General features: G+C 43.7%; 1 protein-coding gene across 3 annotated transcripts in view; it reads right to left on the reverse strand.

Annotated features, from left to right (window-relative positions):
• Nucleotides 1-18,186, reverse strand: part of pomt2 (protein-O-mannosyltransferase 2) — a 120,414-nt gene that overhangs the window by 92,877 nt on the left and 9,351 nt on the right. For 2 of the 3 annotated variants that reach the window (XM_078561921.1, XM_078561923.1), the window contains 2 exons: nt 17,668-17,752; nt 14,554-14,658 (listed from right to left, as the gene is read on the reverse strand). In XM_078561921.1, coding sequence (XP_078418047.1) covers nt 14,554-14,658; nt 17,668-17,752 — 190 coding nt within the window. The remainder of the gene's footprint in view (nt 1-14,553; nt 14,659-17,667; nt 17,753-18,186) is intronic. The other variant, XM_078561922.1, reaches the window with a different exon arrangement.

Genomic DNA, 18,186 nt, shown 5'->3' on the forward strand with positions numbered 1-18,186 from the left:
AGTGCTGGGGCCTCAACTTTTTACAATTTATATAAATTACTTGGATGAAGGGACCAAAGGGATTAAATTTGCTGATGATACAAAGATAGGTAGGAGAGCAAATTGAGGAGGAGGATGTAAGGAGGTTACAAATTGACATAGATAGGTTAAGTGAGTGGACAAAGGTCTGGCAAATGGAGTATAATGTGGGCAAATGTGAAATTGTTTATTTTGGCAGGAAGAATAAAAAAGCATATTATCCAAATGGTGAGAGATTGCAAAGCCCTGAGATTCAGAGGGATCTAGGTGTCCTAGTGCATGAATCACAAAAGGTTAGTATACAGATTGAGTGTCTTTGGAACTCTCTTCCTCAAAAGGCGGTGGAAGCAGATACTTTGAATATTTTTTAAGGCAGAGCTAGATAGATTCTTGATTAACAAGAGGGTGAAAAGTTATCAGGGGTAGGCAGGAATGTGGAGTTGAGGTTACATTCAGATCAGCCATAATCTTATGGCAGAGCAGGCTTGAGGTGCTGAGTGGCCTACTCCTGCTCCTAATTCCTATGTTCTACCTATGTAGAAAATTTGAAAACACCACCAATAACCTGGTGCACCCTTTTCCAGTCTGAGCCACACCCATTCAACCCAACTCAATTCCCTGTCCATCAATCAACTCTCCATCCACACTCCGACATTTCCATTTCTTCCACACACCTAAATTTTTCTAAAAAGCCTCATGAGACACTATCAAACGCCCTTCGAAAATTTCCCATCTTGAATCAAAAAGGCTGAACTGCAAAGGTTGAATTATGAGGAACAACTTGATGAAGGTGAAGCACATCAAAATCAAAAGGTGGGACACTGTACAAAAATGTCAGGGCACAAGTGAGGTGAGGTGATGGGCAAGTTTGGACAAATGAGAGAGTATTTCTTTGTACAGAATGTGAACAAAACTGAAAAAAATTGGCAGGAACGGTGCTTAAGGTCTGAATATTGGAGCAGCTAGATCTTGTGGTTATTTTGAAGAGATGAGATCCAATCAGTTACTTATTTGTGATCCTTCAAAGCTACCTTGTGGCTGTTAATTAAATAGCGGTTTATAACTTACCACCTACTGAAGATTTGGTGCCACATATATCACTGAGCCACACAACAGTATCACTACAGGCACTTTATGTTGTGGCACCAAATGCTTCAGCCTGGGAGATAGCCTAAGCTCAATGGGAACTTTCAGGCTGCTTCATACCATGCTGCTGGAGACAGATCAATCCTGGACAATACCAGACAGCTGAAAGACTGACAAGTCTGACATCTCACTTGAGTAACATATTTCAACAAAGTGGCAGCCCAAACTAGTTGAGTTCCAAAAATTATAAGTGTGGTAAATAAGATTAGAGCTAAGAAGTAGGTGCAGGAGTAGGCTATTCTGACCTTTGAACCTGTTCCGCCAATCAATAAGATCATGGTCGATCTGATGTGGCCTGAACTCTAATTTCCTGCCTGTCCCCCATAACCCTTAGTTCCCTTGTCAATCAAAAATCTGTCCAATTCAGCCTTTAACATTCTCAATGATCCTGCCTCCACTGCTTGCTGGGGGGGGAGAATTTCAAACATTAAAGAACCCTCGAGAAGAAATTCCTCATCATCATCTTGAATGGGAGACCCCTTATTTTGAAACTGTGTCTCCTCATTCGAGATTCCTCCATGAGGGGAAAAATCCTCTCAGCATTTACACTGTCAAATCACCTCAGAATCTTCTATGTTTCAATACGATCACTTCTCATTTTTCTAAACTCCAGTGAGCATAGGCCTGACTTGCTCAACCTTTCCTCATAAGACAACTCCTTCATCCCAGGAATCAGACAAGTGAACCATCTCTGAACCATTTCTGAACTGCCTCCAAGGTGAGTATGTCCCATCTTAGTAAGGTGACCAAAACTGCACACAGTACTCTAGATATACTCTCAACAATGCCCTATATAGTTGTAGCAAAACTTCCCTACTTTTATATGCCATCCCCCTTGTAATATAGGCCATCATTCCTTTTGCCTTCTTAATTACTTGCTGTACCTGCATGCTGACTTTTTGTGATTCATGTACCAGGGCAACCAGCTCCCTCTGTACTGCAGCATACTGCAGTCTCTCTCCATTTCTATTCTTCCTGCTCAAGTGGAAAACCTCACATTTTCCCAGTGTACTCCATCTGCCAATTTTTTGCCCACTCACTTAACCTATCTGTATGTATCCCTTCGCAGATTCTTCGTACCCTCACTTGCTTTCCTACCTATCTTTGCACTGTCAGCAAATTTTGGTTACAGTACAGTCAGTCCCTTCACCCAAGTCATTAATATAGATCATAAATAGTTGAGGCCCCAGCACTGACTCCTGCAGTACTCTATGGGGGAAGAAAGTGGCATAGTGGCAATGTCACTGGACTAGTAATCCAGAGGCCCAAGCTCTGCTCTGGGGCTAGGGTTCAAATTCCACCACAGCAGCTAAATCTGGAATTGAAGGCTAGTCTCAGTAATGGTGACTATGAAACTATAATTGATTGTTGTAAAAACCCATCTGGTTCACTAATTTTCTTTTAGGGAAAGAAATCTGCCATCCTTACCTGGTCTGGCCTACATGTGACGCCAAATCCAATGTGGTTTACTCCTAACTGTCCTCTGCAAGGACAACTAGGGATGGGCAACAAATGTTGACCTTGGCAGTGACGCCCACATCCCATGAAAGAATTAAGAAAAAAACTCCACTAATTTTGGTTGGCCAATCTGAAAATGACCCACTTAACCCAACACTCTGTTTCCTGTTAGTCAGTTCACTATCCATGCTAATCTATCACTCCCAACACCAAATGCTCTTATTTTGTGCAGTAACCTTTGATGTGGCATCTTATCAAATGCCTTTTGGAAATCCAAATACACTACATCTACAGGTTCCTCTTTATCCAAGCTGTTTGTTACATCCTCAAAGAACGAATAAATGTATCAAGCACGATTTTCCTTTCACACAAAGCCTTATTGACTCTGCCTCATCCTATTATGATTTTCTAAATGTCCTGCTATAAGCTCCTTAATAGATTCTAGCATTTTCCCAATGACAGATGTTAGGCTAACTGGCTTATAGTTTCCTGCTTTCTTTCTCCCTCTTTTCTTGAATAGTGTGACATTTGCAGTTTTCCATCCACTGGGACCTTTCCATAATGCATCCACTATCTCTGCAGCCACTTCCTTTAAAACCCTAGGATGCAGGCCATCAGGTGCACGGGACTTGTCAGCCTCAGGTCCCATTAGAATTTCCCATTCCTTTTTCTCTACAGTGATAGTTTCAAGTTCCTCCCTCCCTTTTGCCTCTTGATTTTCAACTATTCTTGGATAACCCTAACCCAAATGATCCAATTTCCTTTTGAAAGCCTCAATTGACCCTGCCTCCAGTACACACTCAGGCATTCCAGATCATAACCACTTGCTGCACAAAAAAGTTTTCCTCATGTCGCTATTACTTCTTTTGCCAATCACCTTAACTTTGTGCCCCATGGTTCTCGATCCTGCCGATAGGAACAGTTTCTCCCTATCTACTCTGTCCAAGCCCCTCATGATTTTGAATACCTCTATCAAATCTCCTCTCAACCTTTCTTCTCCAAGGAGAACAGTTCTCAACTCTCCAATCTTTCTACCTAACTGAAGTTCCTCATCCTGGCATCCATTCAAGCGAATCTTTTCTGCACCCTCTCTAATAATTCCTTAATCCTTCCTAATGTGTGGTACCCAGAACTGGATGCAATATTCCAGTTGAGGCTGAACCAGTGTTTTATACAGGCTTAACATAACTTCCTTGCTTTTGTAAAAGCAAAAAACTGCAGATGCTGGAAATCCAAAACAAAAATAAAATACCTGGAAAAACTCAGCAGGTTTGGCAGTATCTGCGGAGAGGAACACAGTTAACGTTTCGAGTCCGAATGGCTCTTCAACAGAACTAAGTAAAAATAGAAGAGAGGTGAAATATAAGCTAGTTTAAGGGGTGGGGGGGAGACAGGTAGAACTGGAAAGAGGGCCAGTGATAGGTGGAGATAACCAAAAGATGTCACAGACAAAAAGGACAAAGAGGTGTTGAAGGTGATGATATTATCTAAGGAATGTGCTAATTAAGGGTAGAAAGCAGGACAAGCAAGGTACAGATAGCCCTAGTGGGGGTGGGTGGGGGGAAGGAATCAAAATAGGCTAAAAGGCAGAGATAAAACAATGGATGGAAATACATTTAAAAATAATGGAAATAGGTGGGAAAAGAAAAATCTATATAAATTATTGGGGAAAAAAAGGGGGGGGTGAAATCGGAAAGGGGGTGGGGATGGAGGAGAGAGTTTATGATCTAAAATTGTTGAACTCAATATTCAGTCCGGAAGGTTGTAAAGTGCCTAGTCAGAAGATGAGGTGCTGTTCCTCCAGTTTGCGTTGAGCTTCACTGGAACAATGCAGCAGGCCAAGGACGGACATGTGGGCATGAAAGCAGGGTGGAGTGTTGAAATGGCAAGCGACAGGGAGGTTTGGGTTATGCTTGCGGACAGACCGAAGGTGTTCTGCAAAGCGGTCATCCAGTCTACGTTTGGTTTCTCCAATGTAGAGGAAACCGCATTGGGAGCAGTGAATGCAGTAGACTAAATTGAGGGAAGTGCAAGTGAAATGCTGCTTCACTTGAAAGGAGTGTTTGGGCCCTTGGATGGTGAGGAGAGGGGAAGTAAAGGGGCAGGTGCTGCACCTTCTGCGGTTGCATGGGAAGGTGCCATGGGAGGGGTTGAGGTGTAGGGGTTGATGGAGGAGTGGACCAGGGTTAGAAACGATCCCTGCGGAATGTCGCCAGGGGAGGTGAAGGGAAGATGTGTTTGGTGGTGGCATCATGCTGGAGTTGGCGGAAATGGCGGAGGATGATCCTTTGAATGTGGAGGCTGGTGGGGTGATAAGTGAGGACAAGGGGGACCCTATCATGTTTCTGGGAGGGAGAGGAAGGCGTGAGGACAGAGGTGCGGGAGATGGGCCGGACATGGTTGAGGGCCCTGTCAACCACCATGGGTGGAAAACCTCGGTTAAGGAAGAAGGAAGACATGTCAGAGGAACCGTTTTTGAAAGTGGCATCATCAGAACAGATGCGATGGAGGCAAAGGAATTGACAGATTGGGATGGAGTCCTTACAGGAAGCGGGGTGTGAGGAGCTGTAGTCGAGGTAGCTGTGGGAGTCGTTAGGCTTGTAATAGATATTGGTGGACAGTCTATCACCAGAAATTGAGACAGAGAGGTCAAGGAAGGGAAGGGAAGTGTCAGAGATGGACCATGTGAAAATGATGGAGGGGTGGAAATTGGAAGCAAAATTAATAAATTTTTTCAGGTCCAGACGAGAGCATGAAGCAGCACCGAAGCAATCATCAATGTAGGAGAAAGAGTCCCACATCCTGACCTTCTTTTGTACCGAGAACACCCTTCCAGATTTTTTGAAACCATGTTGCTTAACCATGAGTGCAGTGTTGGAACCTGGGAGCATACCTGGGAGTTTGGTGAGTGGGGGAGTTTAAAGTGTTAATCCTGTTCTTGAAAAATCTAGTCTAGTCTGTAATTAGCAGTAACTGGAAAGTAGTGTGTAAGAAAATTAAGCTTCTTTCTTCTTTCCAGCTTTAGGCAAGGGAAACACTCTCTGCTGGGAGAGCCGTGTAGTTAATTAGCTAATTGGTTGAATCTGGTTTCCCTAGCTCCAGGTTAGATCATTATAAATTCAGGGTTCTTTAGTGCACCTAAGGCAAATGATTGCAACTTTGGAACTGAGGGCATACCTGGGAGTTTGCTGAGTGGGGAAGGTCAGGAATGAGGTGTTCCTTTCCTTTGCATTTTCTATCTTTTTCAGGCTGTAGGAATTGGTTCCTACTCTCCTACAAGGAAAACTAGCTTTTTTATGAGTGTCCAGTAAGTATTCCAGTCTGAAGGTTTAAAGTAGTACACAAAATGGTGACAAAGTTAATAAAAGATATAAAAAAGCAAAATGAATAAGTGAATAATATAATTAAGTAATGATTAAAATACATTAAGAATGGCAGGACAGGTGATGTGTCAAGGCTGCGGCATGTGGGAGCTCCTGGATGCCAGTGTGGTCCAGGGCAAACACGTCGACAGTAAGTGTTTGTGATTCAGAGTCATTAAGCTGGAGGCTGAGCTGCAGACAGCTGTGACACATCAGGGAGGGGGAAGGTTACCTGGATGCATTGTACCAGGAAGTAGTCACACCGCTTAGGATAGGGTCTTCTGAATCGGTCAGTAGCCAGGGACAGGAGGGTGTGACTGCAAATGAGGCAGGTAAGGGGACCCAGACAGTAAGAGTGCAGGAACCTCAGCCTTTGCAATTGTCCAATAGGTCTGAGGTTCCCTCAGCTTGTTTGGGGGCTGCAGTGCAGATGAACAAACTGACCTTGCACCATGGCACAGGAAGCCATTCAAGTGGGGGGAGCAAAAAGGAATGTAATGGTTGTAGAGGGTAGTACAGTGAGGGGGATTGAGTGTTCTTTGCAGCAAAGAGCGAGTCCAGACAGCTGTGTTACTTGCCAGTGTCAGGATTTGGGCAACTGCTCAAGGCTCAATAGGAACTTGCAGTCGGAAGGGGAGGATCCAGTTGTCATGCTCCATCTAGGTACTAATGACACAGGTAGAACCAGGAAAGGGTGTCTGCATTGAGTGTATGAGGAATTAGGCACTAAATTAAAAAGCAGAACCTCAACAGTAATCATCACTGGATTATTATCTGAGCCAAGTGCAAATTGGCATAGGGTACAGAAAGAGATGAATTCAGGGCTCAAAGACTGGTGTGGGAGAGGTGGGTTCTGGCTCATGGGGCACTGGCACAAGTACTGGGTAAACTGGGGGCCGTACCACTGGGATGGTCTACACCTGAACCATGCTGGCACCAGTGTTCTAGTGAGATGCATAACCCAGGAAGTAGAGAAGGTTTTAAAGTAAATAGTGGGGGCAAGAGATCCAATTTGAGAAGATGTGATAAATCAATAAGTGGAGAAAAGACAATAGAGAAAAGTATTAATGTGGAAAATGATAAACAGACCGTGACTGGAAGGGACAGAGAGTATAGGAGTATAAATTTAAATCCGTTGACAAGGCCAGAGGTTACAAAAATAATAAAAGAACAAAACTTAAGGCTCTGTATCTGAATGCATGTAGCATTCTAAACAAAACAGATGAACTGAGACCGCAAACAGAAATAAGTTAAGTATGATCTAATAACGTCTGCACTAGAGTGCTGCTTTGGGCTGCATTAGAGGGCTTCAGTTGGGGTTTGGTGAGAGAGGGAAGGAGGTGATCCTTTCATTTTCTACCTTTCCTCAGTAGAAAGAGTGGCAGCCTTGGTTAAGTAGGACCTAATAAGTATTGCTTCTGTCCTTGATATTCTCTAAACTAGAGGAAGTAAAAGTAAAGGGAGTAATTTAAGGGTAAGTCATGGCAGGGCAGCTCAGCCAAGTGGGATGCTCCTCCTGTGCAACACGGGAAGTCAGAGACACTTCCAGTATCCAGGGCGATCACATGTGCAGGAACTGTCTGCAGCTGCAGCTACTCGAAATCTGTGTTTTGGAGCTGGACTGTGCTTGGAGTCACTGTGGAGCATCCGCAAGGATGAAATCTTCGTGGAGAGCATGCACAGTGAGGTGGTCACACCGCAGGTAAACAGTGCACAGGCAGAAAGGGAATGGGTGACCACCAGACAGAATAAAAGCACTAGGCGGGAGTCCCTCTCCAAAAGATTTTCCTTTTTGGATACTGCTGGGGAAGGTGGTTTCTCAGGGGAATGCAGCAAAAGCCGAGTCCGTAGCACCATGCATAGCTCAGCTGCACACGGTCGGAGGCACGGAAACTAGGATCCCAAATTTTAACAAAGGAAACTACAAAGGTATGAGGCTGTGCTGGCTAAGATAAATTGGGGAGCTTAATTAAAAGGCATGACGGTGGATAGACCATGGCTAATATTTAAGGAACGAATGTATACATTGCAACAGTTATACATTCCTTTCTGGCACAAAAACACAACAGGAAAAATGGCCCAGTCATGGCTAACAAAAGAAATTAAGGAGAGTATTAGATCCAAAGAGGAGTCATATAAAGTTGCTGGAAAAAATAGCAAGCCTGAGGTTTGGGAGCAGTTCAGAATTCAGCAAAGGAGAACCAAGGGACTCATTAAGAGGGGAAAATAAAGTATGAGAGTAAACTTGCAAGGAACATAAAAGCAGACTATAAAATCTGTATGTAAAAAGAGAAAGATTAGTGAAGACAAATGTAGGTCCCTTACTGCCTGAAAGAGAATTTATAATGCAGAACAAGGAAATGGTAAAGCAATTAAACAACTACTTTAGTTCTGTCTTCACAAAGGAAGACACAAATAACTTCCCAGAACCAAGGGTCTAGTGAGAAGGAAGAATTGAAGGAAATTATTATTCCTAAAACAATAGTGCTGGGGAAATTAATGGGACTGAAAGCCAATAAGTCCCCAGGGCCCGATAATCTACATCCCAAGGTATTAAAGGAGGTAGCCATGGAAATATTGGGTGCGTTGGTTGTCATCTTCCAAAATTCTGTAGATTCTTGAACAGTCCAGGCAAATTGGAGGGTGGCAAATGTAACCCCACTATTTAAAAAAGGAAAGAGGGGGAAAACAACGAATTACAGACTGGTTAGTAACATCAGTAGTAGGGAAAATGCTAGAATCTATTATAAAGGATGTGATAACAGGACACTTAGAAAATATCAACGGGATTAGACAAAGTCAACATCGATTTATGAAAAGGAAATCACATTTAACAAACCCACTGGAGTTTCTTTGAGGCTGTAACTAGCAGAATAAATAAAGGAGAACCAGTTCATGTGATGTATTTGGATTTTCAGAAGGCTTTTGATAAAGCCCCACATAAGAGGTTAGTGTGCAAAATTAAAGCACATGGGATTGGTGGTAATATGTTGGCACGGATTGAGAATTGGTTAGCAGACAGGAAACAGAGAGCAGGAATAAATGGCCCTTTTTCGGAGTGACAGACAGTGACTAGTGGGGTACCATACGGATCAGTGCTTGGGCCCCAGCCATTCATAATATATATCAATGATTTGGATGAGGGAACTAAATGCAATATTTCCAAATTTGCTGATGACACAAAACTTGGTGGGAATGTGAGTGATGAGGGGGATGTTAAGAGACTTCAAGGTGATTTAGACAGGTTGAGTGAGTGGGCAAATACATGGCAGATGCAGTATAAAGCTGTACAGGGCCTTGGTGAGACCGCACCTGGAGCAGCGTTTGAAGTTTTGGTCACCTTTCCCAAGAAAGGATATACTTGCCATAGAGGGAGTGCAGCCAACGTTCACCAGACTGAATCCTGGGATGGCTGGATTGTCACACAAGGAGAGATTGGGTCGACTAGGCCTGTATTCACTGGAGTTTAGAAGAGTGAGAGGAGGTTTCATTGAAACATACAACATTGACAGGGATGGACAGACTGGACGCAGGGATAATATTTCTTCTGGCTGAGGGTGGTGGTCTAGAACAAGGGGTCACAGTCTCAGGATACGGGGTAGACCATTTAGGACTGAGATGAGGAGAAACTTCTTCACTCAGAGGGTGGTGAACCTATGGAATTCTCTACCACATTTACTCTCACTCTATTTTTCCCCTCTTTTCCCCTCCTGCGGAGGCCAAGTCACTGAATATGTTTAAGAAGGAAATAGATAAATCTCTGGACTCTAAAGGCGTCAACGGGTATAGGGAGAGCGTGGGAGCACGGCGTTGAGATAGAGGATCAGCCATGATTATACTAAATGGTTGCGCAGGCTCGAAGGGCTGAATGACCTACTCCTGTTCCTATTTTCTATGTTTCTGTGATAGCCATTACAGAGACATGGCTGCAGGGTGACATAAATTGGGAACTGAATATTGAAGGGTATGTGACATCTAGGACGGACAGGAAGAGAGGAAAAAGTGTAGGGGTGGTTCTGTTAATTAATGATGATGTTAGCACATTAGAGAGGGATGACCTAAGTTCACGAAACCAGGAAGTAGAAACGGTTTGGCTAGAGATGAGAAAGGATAAAGGCAAGTCACTTGTGGCAGTGGTGTACAGGCCCCCTAACAGCAACCCAACAGTAGGACCAGGCCTAAAGGGAGAAATAATGGGAGCTTGTCAGAAAGGTACGGCAATAATCATGGGGGATTTAATTCTGCATATAGACTGGGAAAGTCAGATGGGTAAAGGTAGCCTAGATGAGGAATTTCTGGGATAGTTTCTTAAAACAGCATGTTCTGGCACCAAAACAAAAACAGAATTACCTGGAAAAACTCAGCAGGTCTGGCAGCATCGGCAGAGACGAAAAGAGTTGACATTTCGAGTCCTCGTGACCCTTCAACAGAACTGAGTAAAATTAGGAGAGGGGTGAAATATAAACTATAAACTGGTTTAAGGTGGGGGGGGGGGGGGGGGGGGGGGGGGGGGGGTGTGAGAAGTTGGTGGGGGGGGTGTTGTAAGGACAGGCAAGCAGTGGTAGGAGCAGATAATCAAAAGATGTCACAGACAAAGGAACAAAGGGGTGTTGAAGGTGGTGATATTATCTAAGAGAATGTGCTAATTAAGAATGGATGGCAGGACACTCAAGGTACAGCTCTAGTGGGGGTGGGGTGGAAAAACTGACAGGGCATAACAGGTATAGATTTTAAAATAATGGAAATAGGGGGAAAAGAAAAATCTATATAAATTATTGGAAAAAACAAAAGGGAAGGGGAAGAAACGGAAAGGGGGTGGGGATGGAGGAGAGAGTTCAAGATCTAAAGTTGTTGAATTCAATATTCAGCCCGGAAGGCTGTAAAGTGCCTAGTCGGAAGATGAGGTGCTGTTCCTCCAGTTTGCGTTGGGCTTCACTGGAACAATGCAGCAAGCCAAGGACAGACATGTGGGCAAGAGAGCAGGGTGGAGTGTTAAAATGGCAAGCGACAGGGAGGTTTGGGTCTTTCTTGCGGACAGACCGCAAGTGTTCTGCAAATCGGTCGACCAGTTTACGTTTGGTCTCTCCAATGTAGAGGAGACCGGCCCCCTCCCACAACTCTTTCTCCGGTACATCGATGATTACTTCGGTGCTGCTTCATGCTCTCGTCGGGACCTGGAAAAATTTATTAATTTTGCTTCCAATCTCCACCCCTCCATCATTTTCACATGGTCCATCTCTAACACTTCCCTTCCCTTCCTTGACCTCTCTGTCTCAATGTCTGGTGATAGACTGTCCACCAATATCCATTACAAGCCTACCGACTCCCACAGCTACCTCGACTACAGCTCCTCACACCCCGCTTTCTGTAAGGACTCCATCCCATTCTCTCAGTTCCTTCGCCTCCGTCGCATCTGTTCTGATGATGCTACCTTCAAAAACAGTTCCTCTGACATGTCCTCCTCCTTCCTTAACCGAGGTTTTCCACCCACGGTCTTTGACAGGGCCCTCAACCGTGTCCGGCCTATCTCCCGCGCATCTGCCCTCACGCCTTCTCCTCCCTCCCAGAAACATGATAGGGTCCCCCTTGTCCTCACTTATCAACCCACCAGCCTCCACATTCAAAGGATCATCCTCCGCCATTTCCACCAACTCCAGCATGATGCCACCACCAAACACATCTTCCCTTCATTCCCCCCTGGCGGCATTCCATAGGGATCGTTCCCTCCGGGACACCCTGGTCCACTCCTCCATCACCCTCTACTCCTCAAACCCCACCTATGGCACCTCCCCATGCCCACGCAGAAGATGCAACACCTGCCCCTTCACTTCCTCTCTCCTCACCGTCCAAGGGCCCAAACACTCCTTTCAAGTGAAGCAGCATTTCACTTGCATTTCCCCTAACTTAGTCTACTGCATTCGCTGCTCTCAATGCGGTCTCCTCTACATTGGAGAGACCAAACGTAAACTGGGCGACCGCTTTGCAGAGCACCTGCAGTCTGTCTGCAAGAAAGACCCAAACCTCCTTGTCACTTGCCATTTTAACACTCCACCCTGCTCTCTTGCCCACATGTCTGTCCTTGGCTTGCTGCATTGTTCCAGTGAAGCCCAACGCAAACTGGAGGAACAGCACCTCATCTTCCGACTAGGCACTTTACAGCCTTCCGGACTGAATATTGAATTCAACAACTTTAGATCTTGAACTCTCTCCTTCATCCCACCCCCTTTCCGTTTCTTCCCCCTCCCTTTTGTTTTTTCCAATAATTTATATAGATTTTTCTTTTCCCACCTATTTCCATTATTTTTAAATCTATACCTTTTATGCCCTGTCAGTCTTTCCACCCCACCCCCATTAGAGCTATACCTTGAGTGTCCTGCCATCCATTTTTAATTAGCACATTCTCTTAGATAATATCACCACCTTCAACACCTCTTTGTTCCCTTGTCTGTGACATCTTTTGATTATCTGCTCCTATCACTGCTTGCTTGTCCCTACAACCACCACCCCCCCACCTTAAACCAGCTTATATTTCACCCCTCTCCTAATTTTACTTAGTTCTGTTGAAGGGTCATGAGGACTCGAAACATCAACTCTTTTCTTCTCCGCCGATGCTGCCAGGCCTGCTGAGTTTTTCCAGGTAATTCTGTTTTTGTTTTGGATTTCCAGCATCCGCAGTAGTTCTTTGTTTTTATGTTCTGGCACCAACCAGACAGCAGCCTATACTAGGCCTGGTATTGTGCAATGAGATAAGATTAATTAATGACCTCAGTGAAGGTGCCCCTAGGTACAGTGGTCACAATATAATTGCATTTTACATTGAGAGAGAGAGAAGAGTGGGTCCAAGGACAATTGAGGACATGAAAGCACAGCTAGCTAAAGTGAACTGGCAAATTAGGTTAAGGGATAGGTCAACAGAATTGCAGTGGCAGATAATGAGATACTTCAGAATACACAGAATAGATCCATTCTAACAAGAAAGAAAAATTCCAAGGGGAGGATCCACCAGCCATGGTTTACTAAAAAAGTTAAAGACAATATCAAACAAAAAAAAAGCATATAATTGTTCAAAGGTGGGTGGCAGGTCAGAAGATTGCTGTCTTTTATATTCTGTCCAAAGAATGACCAAAAGATTGATAAGAAAGGAAAAGTTAGAATACAAGAGAAAACTAGCTAAAAATATAAGACAGATAATAAGAGTTTCTATAGATAATTTAAAAAGAAAAGTTAACAAACTGAACGTTGGTCCTATAGAAAGTGAGTCTGGTGAATTAGTGATGGAAAATAAGGAGATGGCAGATGAATCAAACAGGTATTTTACATCGGTTTTCACTATAGAGGATACAAGTAACATCCCATAAATAGCTGTAAATCAGGAAATGGAAGGGAGGGAGGAACACAAGAAAATTACAATCATCAGGGATGTGGTACTGACTAAATTCTTGCAGCTGCAGGCTGACAAGTCCCTGGGTCCTAATGGACCTCATCCTAGGGTCTTAAAAGAAGTGGCTCATGGGATAGTTGATGCATTGGTTTTTATTATCCAAAATTCCCTAGATTCAGTGAAGGTTCTATTAGATTGGAAAGTAGCAAACATAACTCCTTTATTCAAAAAGCAAGACAGAAAGCAGGAAACTACAGGCTAGTTAGCTTAACATCTGTCATAGGAAAAATGTTAGAGGCTATTATTAAAAGCATTTTAGCAGGGCACTTGGAAAAATTCAGAGCAATTAGGCAGAGTCAACAATGGCAAATGGAGTATAATGTGGGATATTGTCCATTTTGGCATGAAAAAAAATCTAAATGGTGAGAGATTGCAGAGTTCTGAGATGCAGAGGGATCTAGATGTCCTAGTGCATGAATCACAAAAGGCTAGTATGCAGGTACAGCAAGTAAATAGGAAAGCTAATAAAATGTTATAATTTATTGTATATAAAAATAGGGAAGTTATGCTTCAGTTATACAGAGCGTTGGTGAGACCACATCTGGAGTACTGTGTACAGTACTGGTTTCCTTATTTAAGGAAGGATGTAAATGTGTTGGAAGCTGTTCACTTATACCTGGGTTGGGCAGGTTGTCTTATGAGGATAGGTTGGGCACGCTCGGCTTGTATATACTGGAGTTTAGAAGAGTTGAGGCGACCTGACTGAAACATTTAAGATCCTGAGGGGCCTTGACAGGGTCAATGTAGAGAGAATGTTGCCTCTTGTGGGAGAATCTAGGGGCCACTGTTTAAAAATAAGGGGTTGCCCACTGAGGACAGAGATGAGAAAAAGTTTTTTCTCTCCGAGGATCTTTAGAACTCTCTTCCTCAAAAGGCAGTGGAAGGAGAATTTGAATATTTATAAAGGCAGAGGTAGATGATTCGTGATAAGCAAGGGAGTGACTGGTGATCGGGGATAGGCGGGAATGTAGAGTTGAGGTCCAGGGGAATGTAGCAATCAGATCAGCCATGATCTTATTGAATGGCAGAGCAGGCTGGAAGGGCCGAGTGGCCTGCTCCTAATTTATATGTCCGTATGTTATTTGGTAAATCAATATCATGCTCATTTCTCCAGCCAACGCTTCTCACCGCTCTCATGCCATAGTAGTGGTGCTGTTCATACTTGTCTCCGGGTTTTTTGAAGGGGAAGGTACCATCATATCCAGTCAGGTATCCTGCTAATCCAATTAACATCTAGGAATAGAAAGACAGAAACTGAATTTAGAAGAACAGCAAATGGAGGTCAGCAAAGCAATTAAAAATGATAGCAAAGCACCTGGTGTTATTGTTCGGGGAATAGAATTCAAAAGTAGTCAAGCTATGTTTAATTTGTATAGGAGCCTGATCAAGTTGTATTTAGCACTGTGCACAGTGCTGTTCACAGTATCGCATCATAGAATTATTATAGCACAGGAGGCGGCCATTTAGCCCATCAAGGATATACTAACCCTCCTAAGAAGCAATTCACCTACTGCCACTCTCCCACTATCTCCCAACACCCCGACACATTCCTCCTCTTCAGGTACTTAGCAAATTTATGAAATGTAAAAATTAAACCAGTCTGCCATGTGGGGCCTTATCAAAAGTCTTGCTAAAATCCATGTAGATCACATCAACTGCACTACCTCATCAATCCTTCTTGTTGCCTCCTCAGAAAATTCAATCAAATTAGTCAGACATGATCTTTCCTTAACAAATCCATGCCGACTGTCCTCGATTACTTTCTAAGTGATAGTTTATTCTGTGTCTCAGAATTGATTCCAATAATTTGTCCATTACTGAGGTCAGAATGACTGGCCTGTAATTATTTGGTCTATCCCTCGTTCCATTTTTAAACAAAGGTACAACATTAGCAGTCCTCCAATCCTCCGGAACCTCACCTGCATCTTGCGAGAATTGGAAAATGATGGTCAGAGTATCTGCTACTTCTTCCCTGGCTTCTTTTAACAGCCTGGGGAACATTTCATCCGGCCCAGGTAATTTATCCACTTTCTAGGATGCTAGTCCCCTCAATATATATGTCACCTCTCCCTGTGTTTATCACATCCAATTATTTCATACTCCTCCTCCTCAACTACAATGTCTGCATCGTCTCCCTCTTTTATGAAGAGCGATGCAAAGTATTCAAGAAGAACCATACCCACATCTTCTGCCTCCACATCCCACATAACCTTTTTGGCCTTTTATGGGCCCGACTCTTTCTTTAGTTATCCGCTTATTCTTAATGTACTGACAAATCATCTCTGGGTTCTCCTTGATTTTACTCGCCGGGTTGAACTTGTCCTGCTTTTTGTGTACAGGACATACCTGGGCAATTTTACACAAAGCCGGATAGATGCCAGTGTTGTAGCTATACTGGAACAGCTCGGCTAGGGGTATGGCAAGTTCTGGAGCACAAGCCTTCAGTACTACTGCCGAAATTTGTCACGGCCCATGGCCTTTCCTGTATCCAGTGCCTTCAGCTGTTTCTAGATATCACATGGAGTGAATCAAATTGGCTGAAGCCTGGCATCTGTGATGCTGGGGACCTCCAGAGGAGGCTGAGATGGATCATCCACTCGGCACTTCTGGCTCATGATTGTAGCAAATGCTTCAGCCTTATCTTTTGCACTGATGTGCTGGGCTCCTCCATCATTGAGAATGGGGATATTTGTGGAGCCTCCTCCTCCAGTGAGTTGTTTAATTGTCCACTACCATTCACAACTGGATGTGGCAGGGCTGCAGAGCTTAGATCTGATCCGTTGGTTGTGGGATTGCTTAGCTCTGTCTATCACTTGCTGCTTATGCTGTTTGGCACACAAGTAGTCCTGTGTTACAGCTTCACCAGGTTGACACCTCATTTTTAGGTATGCCTGGTGCTGCTTCTGGCATGCCCTCCTGCACTCTTCATTGAACCAGGGTTGATCCCCTGACTTGATGGTAATGGTGAAGTGGGGGATTTGCCGAGCCATGAGGTTACAGGTCATGTTCGAGTACAATTCTGCTGCTGATGCCCCACAGCGCCTCATGGATGCCCAGTCTAGAGTTGCTAGATCTGTTCGAAATCTATCCCATTTAGCACGGTGGTAGTGCCACACAACACGATGGAGGGTACCCTCAATTTGAAGGCAGCACTCTCTGGCTGCAGCCCCCCAGATGAATCCTCACCAGTATTCAAAACTGAATACTGGGGGTGGGACAGACTCAGGGGACTCCTGCACTACTTGCCTGCTTATTTTTGACTGTCTGGTTGTCACCCATTCCCTCTCTTCCTGTATATTTATAAGCTGGTGACCACGTCTATATGGCTCTCAACCTCAAGGATGCACTGCAGTGACTTCAGCTGCTGCTCAAGTTCCAAAACCCGGAGCTCACGCTGCTCCAACTGATGACACTTCCTGTACAAATGATTATCCAGGATACAGGAAATATCCTCAAGTTCGCACAGAGCACAGAATGTGCACTCACAGTTGGAGCATCCCTGCCACTTCTCTGTTAGTTAATAAACTTGCTACTACTAATAAATTGTACGACTGCAAATAAACCTTTATCAATACTAATAAATCCTTATTATTTATAAACTTCACCAATAAATGTTACTAAAACTTATAATTCCAACTAACACTTAGTACACCTTATTAGCAGTGATAAGCCCTACTTTATATTAAAAAAGGCTTGCCGGTGCATTCCCGAGTTTAGATCAGAAATACCCACGTGTCTATCACCTACCTGCGTCCTGGTGATGTCGCACCTCAATTTTTCTTTCCGAATTCAAACTCTGACTATAAGTGCCTAACCCCGCTGCTCTTGCCTTCCCTCTCCATTCTCTTTGTAGCCCCATTGCTCTTGCTGTCTCTCTCCTCTCGGACTCAATACCATGTTCTCTATATTATAAGTAAGACACACAAAACCATTGGAGAAAGTGCAAAAAATATTTACAAAGATAGCACCAGAACTGAGATTACAGCTATTAGGAAACATTAAAACAGGCCAGGGCTTCAGTCGTCAGAAAAGAGAAAACTTAAAAGGTATCTAACATTATGACTGGTTTGGACAGGGTAGAGATGGAGGGAATTTTTCCACTTATGGGAGAATCCAGAACAAGGGGCCATAAACACAAGACAGTAACTAATAGATCCAATAGAGATGCAAGGAGTAATTTCTTCACTCATCAAGTGGTTTTTTTATTATTTTCATTTTCTATATAAAAGTGAGAATCCATACCTTGCCAAGTGGAGGATGAACATCAAAGAAAAATGTTTGGTTGATATAGTAACTTCCCATTTTTCCAAAGTGAGTTTCATCCCAACTGCAAAGAAAAAAAGACACTGATTTCAAATACGATTAATCTCTGGGAAAAAAAGACTAAGAGCAGCTTGTGTAGTGAATACCCGTACAGTACACAATGCATAAATGGTAACAAATCACTCCCACTTGGCAATGTACAGTCTGTATTTCCCTGTCAACTTCTGCACAGAGCGAGTAAAAGAAGTTGATTTACTCCCATTTGGTAGGCCACGTGTGTTTCCAGTGTCAGCTCCTGTACATATGCAGCACACACCAGTGTAAAAGGGGTCGATTCATTCACGTCTGATAGTGTTTGGAACATGTGTTTCAGTCAGCCCTTGTACCAATCGAGAGTGACCTCATGTCTCATTCATCAGGCTTGAAAATGTAATCTATTTTAATCAAATCTCAATCCAAAAAAATAAATACCGCACCATTCTTTAACTCAGCTTGAAC

Source organism: Cetorhinus maximus, chromosome 18 (assembly GCF_964194155.1).
Source record: "Cetorhinus maximus chromosome 18, sCetMax3.hap1.1, whole genome shotgun sequence".
Taxonomy (NCBI): domain Eukaryota; kingdom Metazoa; phylum Chordata; class Chondrichthyes; order Lamniformes; family Cetorhinidae; genus Cetorhinus; species Cetorhinus maximus.